The sequence below is a fragment of the Cherax quadricarinatus genome, chromosome 20 (genome assembly GCF_038502225.1).
Source record: "Cherax quadricarinatus isolate ZL_2023a chromosome 20, ASM3850222v1, whole genome shotgun sequence".
Lineage (NCBI taxonomy): Eukaryota > Metazoa > Arthropoda > Malacostraca > Decapoda > Parastacidae > Cherax > Cherax quadricarinatus.
In genome coordinates this window covers 13,410,644-13,427,846 of record NC_091311.1, presented here as the reverse complement: position 1 = coordinate 13,427,846, position 17,203 = coordinate 13,410,644, and the positions used below count along the sequence as shown (strand labels likewise).

The 17,203-nt window shown below is 45.0% G+C and overlaps 1 protein-coding gene across 1 annotated transcript in view; it reads left to right on the top strand.

Moving 5' to 3' along the window:
- LOC128700094 (protein argonaute-2) overlaps positions 1–16,879 on the top strand; it is a 163,840-nt gene extending 146,961 nt beyond the window's left edge. The window contains exon 10 of the mRNA XM_070086882.1: positions 16,703–16,879. Coding sequence (XP_069942983.1) covers positions 16,703–16,879 — 177 coding nt within the window. The remainder of the gene's footprint in view (positions 1–16,702) is intronic.
- Positions 16,880–17,203: the final 324 nt, after the last annotated feature.

Sequence of the window (17,203 nt, the reverse complement as noted above, 5' to 3'; positions counted from 1 at the left end):
CAGAATTTGTGAAGTAAGTCAGTTGTTGTCAAAAAGTCAATGAGAGAGTCTGGATGAAAGGTGGGTCCATCAGCGAGAAGGGAAGGTAAAGAGAGAGCAGTGGAGCGAAGACGACGACGAAGTTAAATTCTGCGTGCTCGTTGATAAAGTGGGCAGTCCAAAAGAATGTGGCTGACTGATAATGGAGCTTGGCAATTCTCACAGAGAGGAGCAGGGCGCCTCTCCATGAGATATCCATGAGTAAGACGAGTATGGCCAATGCGAAGACGGGAGAGAGTAGTCTCCCAACCTCGACACTGGTGATAAGAAGACGGCCAGTAACTTATACTCGGTTTAATAGATTGAAGTTTGTTGCCGAGCATTAGTAGACCAACGTTGTTGCCAACGGGTGTGAAGGTGGGAAGATACTGCAGCAAAATAGTCCGTAAATGGAATACCTCTATATGAAACTAGTAGGTCATGTACTGCTGACCGCGCAGCAGTGTCTGCCTGTTCATTGCCCTGTACGTCAACATGACCAGGGACCCAACAAAAAACAATATCTTTATGCTTGGTAAAGATGTGGCATAGCCAAAGTTGGATACAGAGGACTAAGGGATGAGGTGTATCAAATTTCTGTATAGCCTGTAAAGTACTAAGGGAGTCTGAGACAACCACAAATGATGACACAGGCATAGATGCAATACGGATAAGTGCTGTAAGGATGGCATACAATTCAGCAGTAAAAATACTAGCCGAAGATAGTAAATGCCCTTGTACGACGCTGTCCGGAAACACTGCTGCGAATCCTACGCCGTCAGAAGACATAGAGCCATCTGTGTACACAGCAATGGCATGAGAATGAGAGTGAAAGTGGTCAAGAAAAAGAGAGCGGGAAGCGACCGTAGACAGTTGGGCTTTCGAGCAAGGGAGAGAGAAAGAACAGACTCGAACAGCTGGAACTTCCCAGGGGGGTAGGGAAAAGTGAGATGCTACATGTACATAGAAAGGTGGTAATTGAAGAGAAAACAAGAGCGAATGAAGGCGATGAGAGAAGGGACGGAGTAAACTGGGGCGGTGAACAAATAAAGAATGTCTACTAATATCAGTGACCATTCTATAAATGGAAGGATTGCAGAGATCATGAGAGCGTACATAGTAGCGAAGGCAATGGGCATCACGGCGATCGGATAAGGATGGAACGTTCGCTTCTGCATACAGGCTCTCGACAGGGGAAGAGCGAAAAGCACCAAGGCATAAACGTAATCCTTGGTGATGAATGGGGTTAAGGCTAGAGAGTGTAGCAGGAGATTCTGCTGAATAGATCTGGTCACCATAATCAAGTTTGGATAAAATAAGGGTGGAATGTAGGCGAAGGAGGGTTCGACGATCAGCTCCCCATGAAAGATGAGTAAGGGCTTTAAGAAGGTTCAGCCGGCTGTGACAAGTTGCCTTCAGAGAGGTAATGTGAGGTTTCCAGGATAACCTACGATCAAAGAGGAGGCCCAGAAACTTGACTGTATCACGTTCAGGGATACGGGAGCCATAGAGGTACAAAGGATGATCGGAGACGACAGAGCGTCTAGTGAAAGTAATTTGGTGGGTTTTAGTGCTGGAAAATTTAAACCCACGTGTGGTGGCCCAATTGGAAACACGGTCGACTGCATGCTGGAGAGAAACTGTAATGAGGTGAAAGTCAGTGCCTGCACAGGCAATGGCGAAGTCATCAACATAGAGTGATGACCAAATATTTGATGGATGACTAGAGGCCAAATCATTAATATCAAGGAGAAAAAGTGTTGTGCTCAGAACACATCCCAGGGGGACACCTTCAGCTTGGATAAAGTCTGGGGAGAGCACATTATTAACCCGAACACGGAAATGCCTGTCAGTTAAAAAGTTCTTAAGGAAGGATGGTAGATTGCCTCGAAGGCCTAAGGAGTGGGCTTGGGCTAAAATATTATACCTCCAAGTTGTGTCATATGCCTTCTCAAGGTCAAAAAATATGGCAATAACTGAGTGGTTATTCGCAAAGGCATTACGAACATACGTATACAAGCGTAGTAAGGGGTCTACGGTAGAACGTCCCTTACGAAAGCCATATTGACGAGTGGAAAGACTGTTGTGTGTCTCTAAATACCACACTAAACGTCTATTTACTAGGCGTTCCATCACTTTGCAAACTGCACTGGTAAGAGCAATGGGACGATAGTGGGAGGTTTCATGTCCCGTAGTGCTTGGTTTGCGGAAAGGGAGAACAATGGCGGATTTCCACAGCTGTGGAAGAACTCCTTGTGACCAAATAAGATTGTAAAGGCATAATAGGATTGCAAGGGCTGACTGATGTAAATGTTGTAGCATACGAATGTGAATGTCGTGGGGCCCAGCTGCCGATGATTGGCAAGCTGAGAGTGTTGCCTCCAGTTCTTGAAGTGTAAAAGGCACATTATACTGTTCTTCTCTGAGAGAAGAAAAGTCCAAGGGTGCTAACTCTCTGGCAGACTTTGAGGAAAGAAATGAGGGGCATAGATGGAGTCCCTGAGAAATACGGACCAGATGATTGGCAATTTCATTGGCAACATCTAGTGGGTTTGCTATATCAACACCGGCAACCCGCAGAACAGGAGCCGGGTCAGGAGAATATTTACCACTCAGTTTTCGTACTTTTTTCCAGACTGCACTCATAGAGGAAGCAGAGGTGATGGTGGAGACATAATCTCGCCAGCAAGTGCGTTTAGCGTCACTGATGACACAGCGAGCGATCGCACGCTTCTGCTTAAAATCAAGAAATCTCTCTGTGGTTCTATTGTACCAGTACCTGCCCCATGCAGCGCGTTTCAAACGTACTGCATGAGCACAAGCAGGAGACCACCAAGGCACGCATTTCTGAGAATGCCTGCTCGAAGTTTGGGGTATAGAGTGAGAAGCTGCGGTTAAAATGGAGGACGAGAAGAGGTGTAAAAGCTCATCGATGGAGGACGAAGAAGGAACCTCTCTAAAAACAGTTAGGTGTGAGTAAAGGTTCTAATTTGCCTGATCAAATTGCCAGCATCGGATGCAAAGAGGTGGTGAATATGAAGGGGAAGTAAGAATGATTGGGAAATGATCGCTTTCATGTAAGTCCGGGAGAACAAACCAAGTGAAGTCTAATGTGGCGGAGGAAGAGCAGACTGAGAGATCGATGCAAGAGAGAGTGTGAGTCCGAGGATCAAAATGGGTGTGAGTACCGTGTATTTAAAACATGGAGGGGGTGGGTGGCAAGAAAAGCCTCTAACTGAATGCCACGGGAATCACAGTGAGACCCCTCCAGAGGAAATGGTGGGCATTAGAATCACCAAGTAACAGAATCGGTGGCGGTAATGACGAAACAAGAAAGGCAATATCCGGAATAGATAATGCCCGAGAAGGAGAGAGATATAAAGAACAGAGCATATACCACCTATGCAAGTGGATATGGGCTGCTGTGTAATGCAGCGAAGTACGAACAAATAGCTGATGGTACGGAATATCAGTGCGTAGAAGAAGGGCACTTTTATTAAAGGTCCCATCAGGAAAAGGATCTGAAGAATACAATAAATTATAGCCTGAGATGGGAGAGATAAGAGCAGAGTGTAATTTTGGTTCCTGTAAGCAAACACCAACAGGGGAAAACTGGGAGAGTAACATCTGAAGCTCACCCTGATTACCCCTGAGGCCGCATATATTCCACTGTAAATAGGCCATGATTGGCAATGATAAAGATACCTGAAATCCGCAGGCAATGGTTCCTTCAGACTAGAGGGGTTAGAAAATTCCACATGCGGAGGCAGTGGAAAACGTTCAAGCAGTGAAGGAACGGTGCGCTGTGAAGAAAGGAGTTGCGCAGATGGAGCAGAGGAGAGAGAAGGAGTGGAGGGTGGCTCAGTGTCCATTGATGGTTTGGTCTCTGCAATATATTCAGAGACTGCTTCAAGTGTTTCGGAATTCAGAGACGTCATATGGGAGACAATATTGGAAATGGTAGGGGGAGGATGAGTAAAGATTGGAACTGTATTGGACTGTACCAAGGTAGGGGGGGGGCGAAAGGGTGGAGGGAACTGGAGAAGCATGAAAGGGGACAGAAGAGGCAGAAACCTGGGAGGTGGCAGAAGAGGAAGAAACTTGGGAGTGAACAGGGGAGGAAGGTACAGTACGAGGAGGAGGATGAACCTCTACACTTGTAACAGAGCCAGTGAGAGGGGGAGAACCAGGTACAGAGACACGGAAGGTAAAATGAGGAGGTCAAAGATGGGTAGGAGGTGTTAACGGACCTTTTTTTACTTTTGAGAAGTAGAGGGACGATTGGGAGGAGGTGTCATACGAGATCTCATCGCTACTGAGGCTTGTGAGAGAGAACACGAAGAAGCGAGATCAGACTGAGGCGTTGAAGTAGGGACGTCTGAGCCGAGGACAGCAAGAGTGACTATGGAAGAGGTAACCACAGAGGTGGGTGCAGAAGATGGGATACTAGAAGTGGGGGAACGTTTTGAAACACGGGAATAAGAAACACGAGGGAGTCTCCCTTGGAGGCGGAGATGAGAAACTGCCATGGCATAAGGGAGACCTTTTGCCTCTTTGAGGTAACAGATTTCCCGCTCGTTTAAGTAGACTTGACAATGGCGATAGTACGAAGGGTGAGCCTCATGACAATTAAGGCAAGAGGGAGGTCGATTGCAAGACGTATTAGAATGGTCATCGGCACCACAGACTGGGCATTCGGCGATAGATCTGCAATATTTCGCTGGATGGCCAAATCTCCAGCAATTTCTACACTGTTGCGGTGTAGGGATCACCTTTCGAACTTGTAACCGATGTCCTGCTACATAAACTGAGGATGGGAGTTCATGGCTGTCAAAAGTTAAACGAGCCACATTACTAGGGTATCGTCTCCACCCGCGGGCAGGAAGAAGGTAAGTGTCAACCTTGAGGATTGGGAGATCTTGGAGTTCCAGCTGTTCAAGAATGTCAGTGCCACATGTCTGGAAATTTTGTTGAACTATGGTATGGGGCAGAATGACGGTACCACTAAAAGAATTAAGGGAATGATGTTTTTCAGTAGTGACAGGAACAGTATCGATATGGGAAAGACGAGAAAGCTCATGAGCCTGGGTAGCATTCTGTACGGTGATGATGCGCGTACCGCTCTTAAGAGCATGAAAAGAAATATCTTTACCAACATGGCATAGGGGTGCCTTGCCAATACTGTGGTCAGAAAGATAGGCAGTAGAGGAAGTCGGTCGTAAAGTGAAGAATTTAGTACATTGTGCAGTCTGAAACTGAGCTTGGAAAGGTAGTGAAGGACGTGTCGATCTTTTCTGAGAAGAACGAGAAGGTGGAGAAGTATCATCAGCAGGTAATTGTCGTTGGCATTTAGGCGTGGGACCAGAGTTGGTCCGACGTGGAACGGGTCGGCGATTCGAAAATTGCCACACCGTAGAGGGAGAGGCCGGAAGCATAGTCAGAGGAGAGCAAAGGTCAAATAAATCAAAGGAGTCAGTCGAGGCCTCAGTACCTGAAACAGGTGAGGAAACAGCACCGGCAAGAGGTACAGAGGCATGAGGAGTGTCCGAAGAGTGGTCCAAAGACGAGGCGGGGTCAGAACGGGGTGCGGTATCAAGAAGGGGCCCGGGGGTAGCAGGTTCATGGACTAGGGCTGCCATGGTTAGGTTACTTCTTTCTTTTTAATTTTAAGAAAACAAAAAAAAAAGAAAGAAGAAAAGAAAATGAAAATAAAAAAAAGAATAAAAAAAGGGGGGACCGGGAAGGGATAGTTTCTAGGAGGAATGAAAGGGCCAGAAATCTCCCTCCGGGCCCAAGAGGACCTCAGCACCACAAGTAGCGCAGATGCAGCATGGAACCTGTGCCATACCCTACTCATCATGCCAGTAAACTAACAATCCGGGATAGCAACCTCACATCTGCCGAGCCACCTTGGTGGACAAAAGAGAGGGCAGCCGGAAATCCACCACAAAGCATACCTCCTTCGGCCACCACCCCCGGAATCTGAAAGGTGGTTTCCAGAGATACACCCATCGCCCGAGAGACACCCAAAGCCACCCTCTGGGATACCGGAGAGGGATCGGGACATCCCCAGGCAATCCAGATTCCACGGCAAACTACGCCACCGCCAAGAACCTCAACAGAATGGGATGGACCACGGTACCCTTTCCCTACCTAGGAACTAGTGTGCCTGTGGGAAAAAAAAAAATCAAAGGCCAAAAAGGAAGGGCAAAAGGGAGGGGTGGGGAGGAGGAGGAGGGAAGGAAAAAGGGGAGGATGGGGAGGATGGGATAGGGAACGGGAGATTGGGGGGTAATTAGGTTCGGTCTGAGGAAGGAGACCGACAGGTCTAATTCCTCAGACCAAGAGCCTCTTCACCACGCCAAGAAGCCCCCCTTGAAGAGGATTCGAGCTATAGACCAATAAGCCTTACCTCCATAGTGAGAAAATTTATGGAATCAATAATTGCCGAAGCAATTCGTAGCCATCTTGACAGGCACAGATTGATTAATGAATCTCAACACGGATTTCCAAAGGGGCGTTCGTGTCTTATGAATTTACTAACTTTTTTCACTAAGGTGTTTGAGGAGGTAGATCATGGTAATGAATATGATATTGTGTATATGGACTTCAGTAAGGCTTTCGATAGAGTTCCACATCAGAGGCTATTGAGGAAACTTAAGGCACACGGAATAGGAGGAAAAAATTTTTCGTGGGTGGAGGCATGGCTGACAAATAGGCAACAGACAGTTTGCATAAATGGGGAGAAATCAGAATTGGGGCACGTCACAAGCGGTGTTCCTCATGAGTCAGTGTTGGGCCCGTTGTTGTTCACAATTTACATAGATGAGGGAATAAATAGCGACGTAGATGAGGGAATAAATAGCGACATAAACAAATTTGCTGATGACACCAAAATAGGCCGTCGAGTTCATTCTAATGAGGACACTAGAGCACTCCAGGATGATTTGAATAGACTGATGCAATGGTCGGAGAAGTGGCAGATGCAGTTTAATATTGACAAATGCAAATTTCTAAATGTTGGACAGTTAAATAACTATGCCACATATAAACTAAATAATGTAGGTCTTAATACTACTGATTGCGAAAAGGATTTAGGAGTTCTGGTTAGCAGTAATCTAAAACCAAGACAACAGTGCATTAGTGTTCGCAGTAAAGCTAACAGAATTCTTGGCTTCATATCTAGAAGTATAAATAATAGAAGTCCTCAGGTTGTTCTTCAGCTCTATATATCCTTAGTTAGGCCTCATTTAAACTATGCTGCTCAGTTCTGATCACCGTATTACAGAATGGATATAAATGCTCTGGAAAACGTACAGAGGAGGATGACAAAGATGATCCCATGTATCAGAAATCTTCCATATCAGGATAGACTGAGGGCCCTGAATCTGCACTCTCTCGAAAGGCGTAGAATTAGGGGGGATATGATCGAGGTGTATAAATGGAAAACAGGAATAAATAAAAGGGATGTAAATAGCGTGCTGAAAATTTCCAGTCAAGACAGGACTCGCAGCAATGGTTTCAAGTTAGAAAAATTCAGATTCAGGAAGGATGTAGGAAAGCACTGGTTTGGTAATAGAGTCGTGGATGAGTGGAACAAACTCCCGAGTACAGTTATTCAGGCTAAAACGTTGTGTAGTTTTAAAAATAGGATAGATATATAAATGAGTGGGTGTGGGTGGCTGTGAGTTGGACCTGACTAGCTTCTGCTGCTGGGTCTGGTGCAGTGCTCCATCCTTGAGTGGAGGTGACCAGACTGGGTGGGTCATTGGGCTAATCCTGGGGGGGATCAGTGGACTAAACCGGGGGAGGACGTGGACCTGCTCCGCTTGCAGTGTTTCTTCTATCTTATTTTCTTATTGTTCTTAACTAAGTAGATTAGCAATCTTTGCAATAATATATTTAAAGTTGCATAGACACATTTTTTGGCGAGTCATAACAATTCTTAAATCAATTGGTACAGAAGACATAGCATAAATTGAAAGAGACATCATAATACAGTAAAAATATCACAAAATGGATAAAGAATACAAGAAATGTTGCCAGACAAGGGCTCAACATGTACGTTTAATCAGATGTCTAATTAAAATAGTCATGAAGCTGATCAAATTCACTATATTGATTGGCTGTCCAGTCCGGTCATTCGGTCAAGCCTCTTGTTTTCAATTGGAAATTATGTTGCCAGAAACAAAATAATTGTTTACAAGAAGTGCAGACATGACAGATAGAGCAAGGAAGAACAAGCAAGCAGGCAAGCATCAAGCCAGCCAGCCAGTTATTCAGTTAGTCAATTAGCCAGTTACCCAGCCAGCTAGACAGCCAGCCAGTTAATTAGTTAGCCAGTCAGTCAGTTAAACAGCCAGCCAACCAGTTAGCCAGCCAATTTGTTAAAGAATTAGACTTAATATTTACATTTTTGTCGTCACAAGTCTTCCAAATCTGGTAATCATACAGTCTGTCTCTGTTGCCCATACCTGGTACATTTATAATATACCTGCCTTCCTTCCACCCCTTCACTTTCATCCACCCCTCCCTCCAACTCACTCCACCCACCTCCCTCCCCTCCTCCAACTCACAACATACCCTCCACCGTCACTCCAGGCAAGCAGGCTTTTACAATATTTGTATTAACAGAGAGAACGAAGAAGAGAGGAAGAGAGAAGGTGGAAGGAAGGGAGAAGGGAACGAGGAGGCAAGGGAGAGGTAGAGAAAGGGGAGGAACAGAAAGGGAGGGAGATGGGGTGAGGAAGAAAGGAGAAAAGGCTTTTAAATGAGCTGAGGTAAGTAACAACTCTTTGCATGTAAATAAAGGTAGGAACTCTTAACCAAACCAAGTAAAACCATTGTGTAAATAGAGAGGAAAAAAAGAGGGGGAGGGAGAGAGAAGGGGAGAGGGATAAGAGAGAGAGAGAGAGAGAGAGAGAGAGAGAGAGAGAGAGAGAGAGAGAGAGAGAGAGAGAGAGAGAGAGAGAGAGAGAGAGAGTGAGAGAGAGAGAGAGAGAAAGTTTGTATTAGTTTATTCTTTGCATATCCGGTCGTGTCACCACTACAACTTGCTAAATCTGGTTTATTAAACATTTGTCCATGTCTTGTAGTCAGTTGATTAAGAGGAATGAAATATTCATTATTATTATAATAAAAAAGAAACGCTAAACCACAAGGGCTATACAGCGCTGCAGGGCAGGAAGGAAGCGAGGGTATCAGGTAGCAAAAGGGAGATGGATGAGTAACAGGTTACGGAGAACAGCGGGGCAGTGGATGGTGAAAGGGTAAAGGGCAGCAAGAGATTGAGGTAGAAAGGGCTGAGGAAAGTGCGAAAGGTATCATCATCAGAGTTTGTGGAGTAAATCAGTCGTTGTCAAGAAGTCAATGAGAGAGTCAGGATTAAAGGAGGGTCCATCAGCAAGAAGGGAAGGTAAAGAGAGAGTAGTAGAGCGGAGACGACGTTGGAGGTAAATTCTGCGTGCTCGTTGATAGAGAGGGCAATCTAACAGAATGTGGATAATCGATACTGGAACTTGACACTTCTCACAGAGAGGAACAGGGTGCCTCTCCATGAGGTACCCATGAGTAAGACGAGTGTGGCCAATGCGAAGGCGGGAGAGAGTAGTCTCCCAACCTCGGCACTGATGACAAGAAGACGGCCAGTAACCTATGCTCTGTTTAATAGACTGAAGTTTGTTACCAAGTAGAGTTGATCAACGTTGTTGCCAACGGGTGTGAAGGTGGGTAGTTATTACAGCAAAATAGTCCGGAAATGGAACACCTCTATATGAAATTGGTAGGTCATGTACTGCTGACCACGCAGCAGTGTCTGCCTATTCATTGCCCTGTACGTCAACATGACCAGGGACCCAACAAAAAACAATATCTTTATGCTTGGTAGAGATGCGACATAGCCAAAGCTGGATACAGAGAACTAGGAGGTGAGGTGTATCAAATTTCCCTATAGCCTGTAGAGCACTAAGGGAGTCTGAGACAACCACAAATGATGACACAGGCATAGATGCGATACGAATAAGTGCTGTAAGAATGGCATACAATTCAGTAGTAAAAATGCTAGCCAAAGATGGTAAATCCCCTCGCACGACGCTGTCCGGAAACACTGCTTCGAATCCGACGCTGTCAGAAGACTTTGAGCCATCTGTGTACACTGCGATGGCATGAGAATGAGAGTGGAAGTGGACAAGAAAAAGAGAGCGAGAAGCCCCCATAGGCAGTTGGGCTTTCGAGCAAGGGAGTAAGAAAGAACAGACCCGAACAGCTGGAACTTCCCAGGGGGATAAGGAAAAGTGAGATGCTACATGAACATATAAAGGTGGTAACTGAAGGGAAGACAAAAGTGAATGTAGGTGAAGAAACAAGGGATGGAGCAAACAGTGGCGGCGAACAAATAAAGAATGTCTACTAATATCGGTGACCATTCTATAAATGGAAGGATTGCGGAGAAAGTGAGAGTGTACATAGTAGCGAAGGCAATGGGCATCACGGCGATCAGACAAGGATGGAACATTCGCTTCTACATAGAGGCTCTCAACAGGGAAAGAGCGAAGAGCACCAAGGCACAAACGTAATCCTTGGTGATGAATAGGGTTAAGGCTAGAGAAAGAGTAGCAGGAGAGGCCGCTGAATAGATCTGGTCACCACAATCGAGTTTCGATAAAATGAGGGCTGAATGTAGGCGAAGGAGAGTTCGACGATCAGCTCCCCATGAAAGATGAGCAAGGGTTTTAAGAAGGTTCAGCCGGTTGTGACAAGTTGCCTTCAGAGAGGATAACCTACGGTCAAAGAGAAGGCCTAGAAACCTGACTTTATCACGTTCAGGGATACAGGAGCCACAGAGGTACAAAGGATGATCGGAGATGACAGAGCGTCTAGGGAAAGTAATTTGGTGAGTTTTGGTACTGGAAAATTTAAACCTATGCGTGGTGGCCCAATTGGAAACACGGTCGACCGCATGCTGGAGAGAAACTGTAATGAGGTGACAGTCAGGTCCTGCACAAACAATAGCGAAGTCATCTACATAGAGTGATGACCAAATATTGGATGGAAGAACAGAGGCCAAATCAGTTATAGCAAGAAGAAAAAGTGTTGTGCTCAGAACACATCTCTGAGGGACACCTTCAGCTTGGACAAAGTCCGGGGAGAGCACATTAGTGACTTGAACACGGAAATGTCTGTCAGTTAAAAAGTTCTTAAGGAAGGATGGTAGATTGCCTCGGAGGCCTAAGGAGTGGGCTTGGGCCAAAATATTATACCTCCAAGTTGTGTCATATGCCTTCTCAAGGTCAAAAAATATGGCAATAACCGAGTGGTTATTCGCAAAGGCATTACGAACATACGTATCCAAGCGTAGTAAGGGGTCTATGGTAGATCGGCCCTTACGAAAGCCATATTGACTAGTGGAGAGACTGTTGTGTGTCTCTAAATACCACATTAAACGTTGATTTACCAGACATTCCATCACTTTGCAAACTGCACTAGTAAGAGCAATGGGATGATAGTGGGAGGCTTCATGTCCCGTAGTACCTGGCTTGCAGAAAGGGAGAACAATGGCAGATTTCCACAGCTGGGGAAGAACTCCTTGTGACCAAATAAGATTGAAGAGATGTAAGAGGACTACATGGGATGACTGATGTAAGTGTTGTAACAGCCGAATTTAACCCTTAAACTGTCCAAACAGATCTAGGTTCACATGTGTAGTGCTCCAAAAGTAGATCTACGTTTTCTTAAATATTTTCAAATATAACAAAAAAAAAAAACGTAGATCAAAGTTTTTTTACACATTTTCAAATGTAAAAAAACAAAAAGAAGATCTACGTTTTTTACATACTTTCAAATGTTGAAAAAACGTAGATCTACACTTGGACAGTTTAAGGGTTAATGTCGTCAGGCCCATCTGCCGATGATCGGCAAGCTGAGAGTGTTGCCTCCAGTTCCCGAAGTGTAAAAGGCACATTATACTGTTCTTCTCTGAGAGAAGAAAAATCCAAGGGTACTAACTCTCTGGCAGACTTTGAGGAAAGAAACGAGGGACATAGATGGAGCCCCCGGGAAATATGGACCAGATGAGTGCCAATTTCAATGGCAACGTCAAGAGGGTTTGCTATAGAGTTTTGATAAGGACCTGCCTCGTATGGGCCAGTAGGCCTTCTGCAGTGTTCCTACATTCTTATGTTCTTATATCAACACCGGCGACCCATAGAAGAGAAACCGGGTCCGGAGAGTATTTACCACTCAATTTCCTCACCTTTTTCCAGACTGCACTCATAGAGGAAGCAGAGGTAATGGTGGAAACAATCTCACCAGCAAGTGCGTTTAGTGTCACGGATGACATGGCGAGCGACCGCACATTTCTGCTTAAAATCAAAAAGTCTCTCATCGATTCTATTGTACCAGTACCTGCCCCATGCAGCGCGTTTCAGACGTACTGCACGAGCACAAGCAGGAGACCACCAAGGCATGCACTTCTGAGAATGCCTGCTTGAGGTTTTGGGTATAGAATGAGAAGCTGCGGTTAAAATTGACGTCAAGAAGCAAGAAGGGTGTAGGAGCTCATCAATGGAGGATGAAGAAGGAACCTCACTAAAAGCAGTGAGCTGTGAGTAAAGATCCCAATTTGCCCGATCAAATTGCCAGCGAGGGCTACGAAAAGGTGGTGAATATGAAGGAGAAGTAAGAATGATTGGAAAATGATCGCTGTCATGCAAGTCCGGTAGAACAGACCAGGTGAAGTCTAGTGCAGTGGAGGAAGAGCAGACCGATAGATCAGCGCAAGAGAGAGTATGAGTACGAGGGTCAAAATGGGTGGGAGTACCTGTATTTAAAACATGGAGGGGGTGAGAGGCGAGAAAAGCCTCTAACTGGATGCCACGTGAGCCACAGTGAGACCCCCCCAGAGGAAATGGTGGGCATTAAAATCGCCAAGTAACAGAGGTGGTGGTGGTAAGGATGAAACAAGAAAGGCAAAATCTGGGATAGAAAATGCCCGAGAAGGAGAGAGATATAAAGAACATATTGTAAACCACTTATTCAAGTGGATACGGGCTGCAGTGTAATGCAGCGAGGTATTGACAAATAGTTGACAGCACGGAATATCATTACATAGAAGAAGGGCACTTTCATTAAAGGTCCCATCTGAGAAAGGATCCGAAGAATGCAATAAATTATAGCCTGAGATAGGTTGGAAAACAGCTGAGTAATTTTCGTTCTTGTAAGCAAACACCAACAGGGGAAAACCTGGAAAGCAACATCTGAAGCTCACCCCAATTACCCCTGAGGACACAGATATTCCACTGTAAATATGCCATGATTGGCAACGAGAAAAATACCTGGAATCCATGGGGAAGGGCACCTACGGACTAGAGGGGTTAGAAAAGTCTATGTGCAGTGGTATTGGAAGACGTTCAAGCAGTGAAGGAATGGAGCATTGCGAAGAATGGAGTTTTGAAGATGGAGGAGAGAGAAGAGAAGGAACAGGAGGTGGATCAGTGTCCATTGAAGATTTAGTCTCTGAAATATATTCTGAAATAGCGTCAAGTGTTTCTGAATTCAAAGATGTTTTATGGGAGACAATATTGGAGATAGAACGAGGAGGGTGAGTAAAGATTGGGACAGTAATGGACTGTACTAAAGTAGGGGGAGGGACGAAAGCATATTGGGAACTGGAGAAGAAGTGTGGAAGGGGACAGAAGAAACCTGGGAGGCAGCAGAAGAGGGAGAGACTTGGGAGGGGACAGGGAAGGGAGGCACAGAACGAGGACTTCTGAGAAGTAGAGGGGCGGTTGGTAGAAGGTGTCGTATGATATCTTGTCGATACCGGGGCTAGTGAATGAGAACTCGAAGATGTCAGAACAGACTGAGGTGTTGAAGTAGGGACGTCTGAGCCCAAGACAGCAAAAGAATTAGATACAGGAGTGACTATGGGAGGGGTAACAACAGAGGAGGCTGCAGAAGATGGAACCCCAAAAGTGGGAGGACGTTTTGAAGCACGCGAATAAGAAACACGGTGTAGTCTCCATTGGAGGCAGAGATGAGAAACTGCCATAGCATAAGGGAGACCTGCTTCCTTGAGGCAATGGATTTCACGCTCATTTAAGTTGATCTGGTAATGGTAAGAGTAAGAAGGGTGAGCCTCATGACAATTAAGGCAAGAGGGAGGTCGACTGTAAGATGTATTAGAATAGTCATCTGCATCACACACTGGGCATTCGGCTATAGATCTTCAATATTTCGCTGGGTGACCAAATCGCCAGCAGTTTCTACACTGTTGCGGTGTAGGGAACACCTATCGAACTTGTAACCGATGTCCTGCGACATAAACAGAGGATGGGAGTTCACGGCTGTCGAAAGTTAATTGAGCCACATCGCAAGGGTATCGTATCTGCCCATGGGCAGGAAGGACATAAGTGTCTACTTTGAGGATTGGGAGATCCTGAAGTTCCAGCTGTTCAAGACTGTCATTGCCACATGTCTGGAAATTCTGTTGGACTATGGTATGGGGCAGAATGACAATACAACTACAAGAATTGGGAGAATGATTTCTTCAATAGTGATAGGAACAGTATCGATATGTGAAAGGAGAGAAAGATCATGAGCTTGGGTAGCCTTCTGGACAGTGACGAAGCACGTACCACTCTTGAGAGCATGAGATGAAATATCTCTACCAACATGGCATAGGAGCGCTTTGCCAATACTATGGTTGGAAAGATAGGCAATAGAAGAAGCCGGTCGTAAAGTAAAGAATTTAGTCCATTGTGTGGTCCGAAATAGAGCGTGGAAAGGGAGTGCATGACGTGTCGGTTTTTTCCGAGTAGAATGGGAAGGTAACTAAGTAACATCATCAGGAGATTGTCATTGGAGTTTGGAAGTGGGACCAGAGTTGGTTCGACGTGGGATGGGCTGGCGATTCGAAAATTGCTGCACCGTAGAGGAAGAGGCTGGAAGCATAGTCAAAGGAGGGCGGAGGTCAGACAAATCAGAGGAGTCAGTCGAGACCCTGGTACCTGAAGCTGGTGACGAAACAGCACCAGCAAGAGGTACAGGGGCATCAGAAGTGTCCAAAGAGTGGTCAAAAAATAAGGCAGGGTCAGAACGGGGTGCGATATCAGTAAGGGGCCTAGGGGTAGCAGGTTCATGGGCTAGGGCTTCCATGGTTAGGTTCCTTCTTTCTTTTTGTTGTTAAGAAAAAAGAAAGAAGAAAAGAAAAGGAAAACAAAAAATAGAAAAAGGGGGAATAGGGAGTAATAGTTCCCAGGAGGAATGAAAGGGCCGGAAATCACCCTCTGCACCCAAGAGGACCTCAACACCGCAAGTAGTGCAGATGCGGCATGGAACCCGTGCGATACCCTACCCTTCATGCCAGTAAACCAGCAATCCAGGATAGCAACCTCACATCTGCCGAGCTACCTCTGTGGACAAAAGAGAGGGCAGCCGGATATCTGCCACAAAGCATACCTCCTTTGGCCACCACCCCCAGAATCCGAAAGGCAGCCTCCAGAGATACACCCGTCGCCCGAAAGACACCCAAAGCCACCCCCTGGAAGACCTGAGAGAGAACGGGATATCCCCAGGCGATCCAGATTCCACGACAAACTACACCACCGCCAAGAACCTCAACGGAATGTGAATGATTCCAGTACCCTTCCCCCTACCTAGGAACCAGTAGGCCTGTGGGAAGAATCCCAAAGGCCAAAAAGAGGAAGGGAATAAGGGAGGGATGGGGGGGAGGAGGAGGAAAGGAAAAAAGGGCGATGGGGAGCATGGGATAGGGTAGGAGGGATTGGGGGGTAATTAGGTTCGGTCTGAGGAAGGAGACCAACAGGTCTAATTCCTCAGACCAAGAGCCTCTTCACCTCGCCAAGGTGCCCCCCCCTCTTGAAGAGGATGAAATGTTCAAGATTCAATTTAGTCTGTATTATCTGACTTTTACTATATAATGTAATCCACACTGAACCTACACTGTGGCTTTATTCTCCGATAAATAACACACAAAGTGTGCAAGTCCGGTGCTTCCCTCATCAAAACATCAGAAAAATAAAAGTTTGCAGTACTAAATATTATTTTGAACTTATCCCTAAGGATAAGTTCGAAATAATAAGTTCGAAATAATATTATTTCGAACTTATCCCTAAGGATAAGTTCGAAATAATATTTAGTGATGTTACTCAGTATTTATTATACTTATTGTTTTTTGTTATTTATTATGTTATTTATTATCTAGATGACTTATGAGATATCTGAAATGCATTATTGCGCTTTACATAATTTTTTATTGGAAAAATTACATTAATTTTATATTCGTTCTCTAAACACTTTTCACAGAAGTGATTGTGAGTGCTATCCATATACAGAGGTTACACTACTAGCAAACATTCATGCTCATGAACGATGTCTCAGTTATAAACGTGACACCTGACGATTCTTTATTCCATTGTTTTAATGGGAAAATAAGTTCCTAGTTGCTAATGGTTCATTTGTAAGTTAGAAGAGCCGGATCATGGGATATTCATGAATTTCATACCTTTTGTACTATTCAGTAATCATTCCTTACATTATATATGAGTTTTGACATGTTATAATGGGTAAACTATACTAAATAGGAGAATAATATTACCTGCTTAGCTAATAGCTTAACCCATTTTGATCAAGTGCTGAGTTAAATCAGTCTGTTTTCACTTTGTAGGGAATACAAGGAACCAGCAGACCCACACACTACCATGTTCTGTGGGATGACAATGACTTATCAATGAATGTGCTTCAGAGTCTTACATATGCCATGTGCTATTTGTACTCTCGTTGTACTCGTTCAGTCTCCATTCCTACGCCAACTTATTATGCCCATTTGGGGGCATACAGGTGAGTTACTTGTGTGTGTAGTTATTAATATTTCATGTTAATTAAGTATTTCTATTTTGAAGTGACTTGGCTATTTTTTAATGCATTGAGAATTTTTATTACTGGCTCTTTTTTACCAAGGCAAGTTAACCATCACTTATTGTCTAACTTGAGACACTGTTCTGATGAACAAAACACACCTATTCCGAGCCTTCAAACTGCAACATTCCCCACCTACAAATTATAACATTCCCACACTTCCTTCAGAGTTCAGTCTCTGTTCTTCACAACTTCAGAACTGCAACATTCTCACTCATCCTTCAGAGTACAGGGACTGTACTTCTCACCT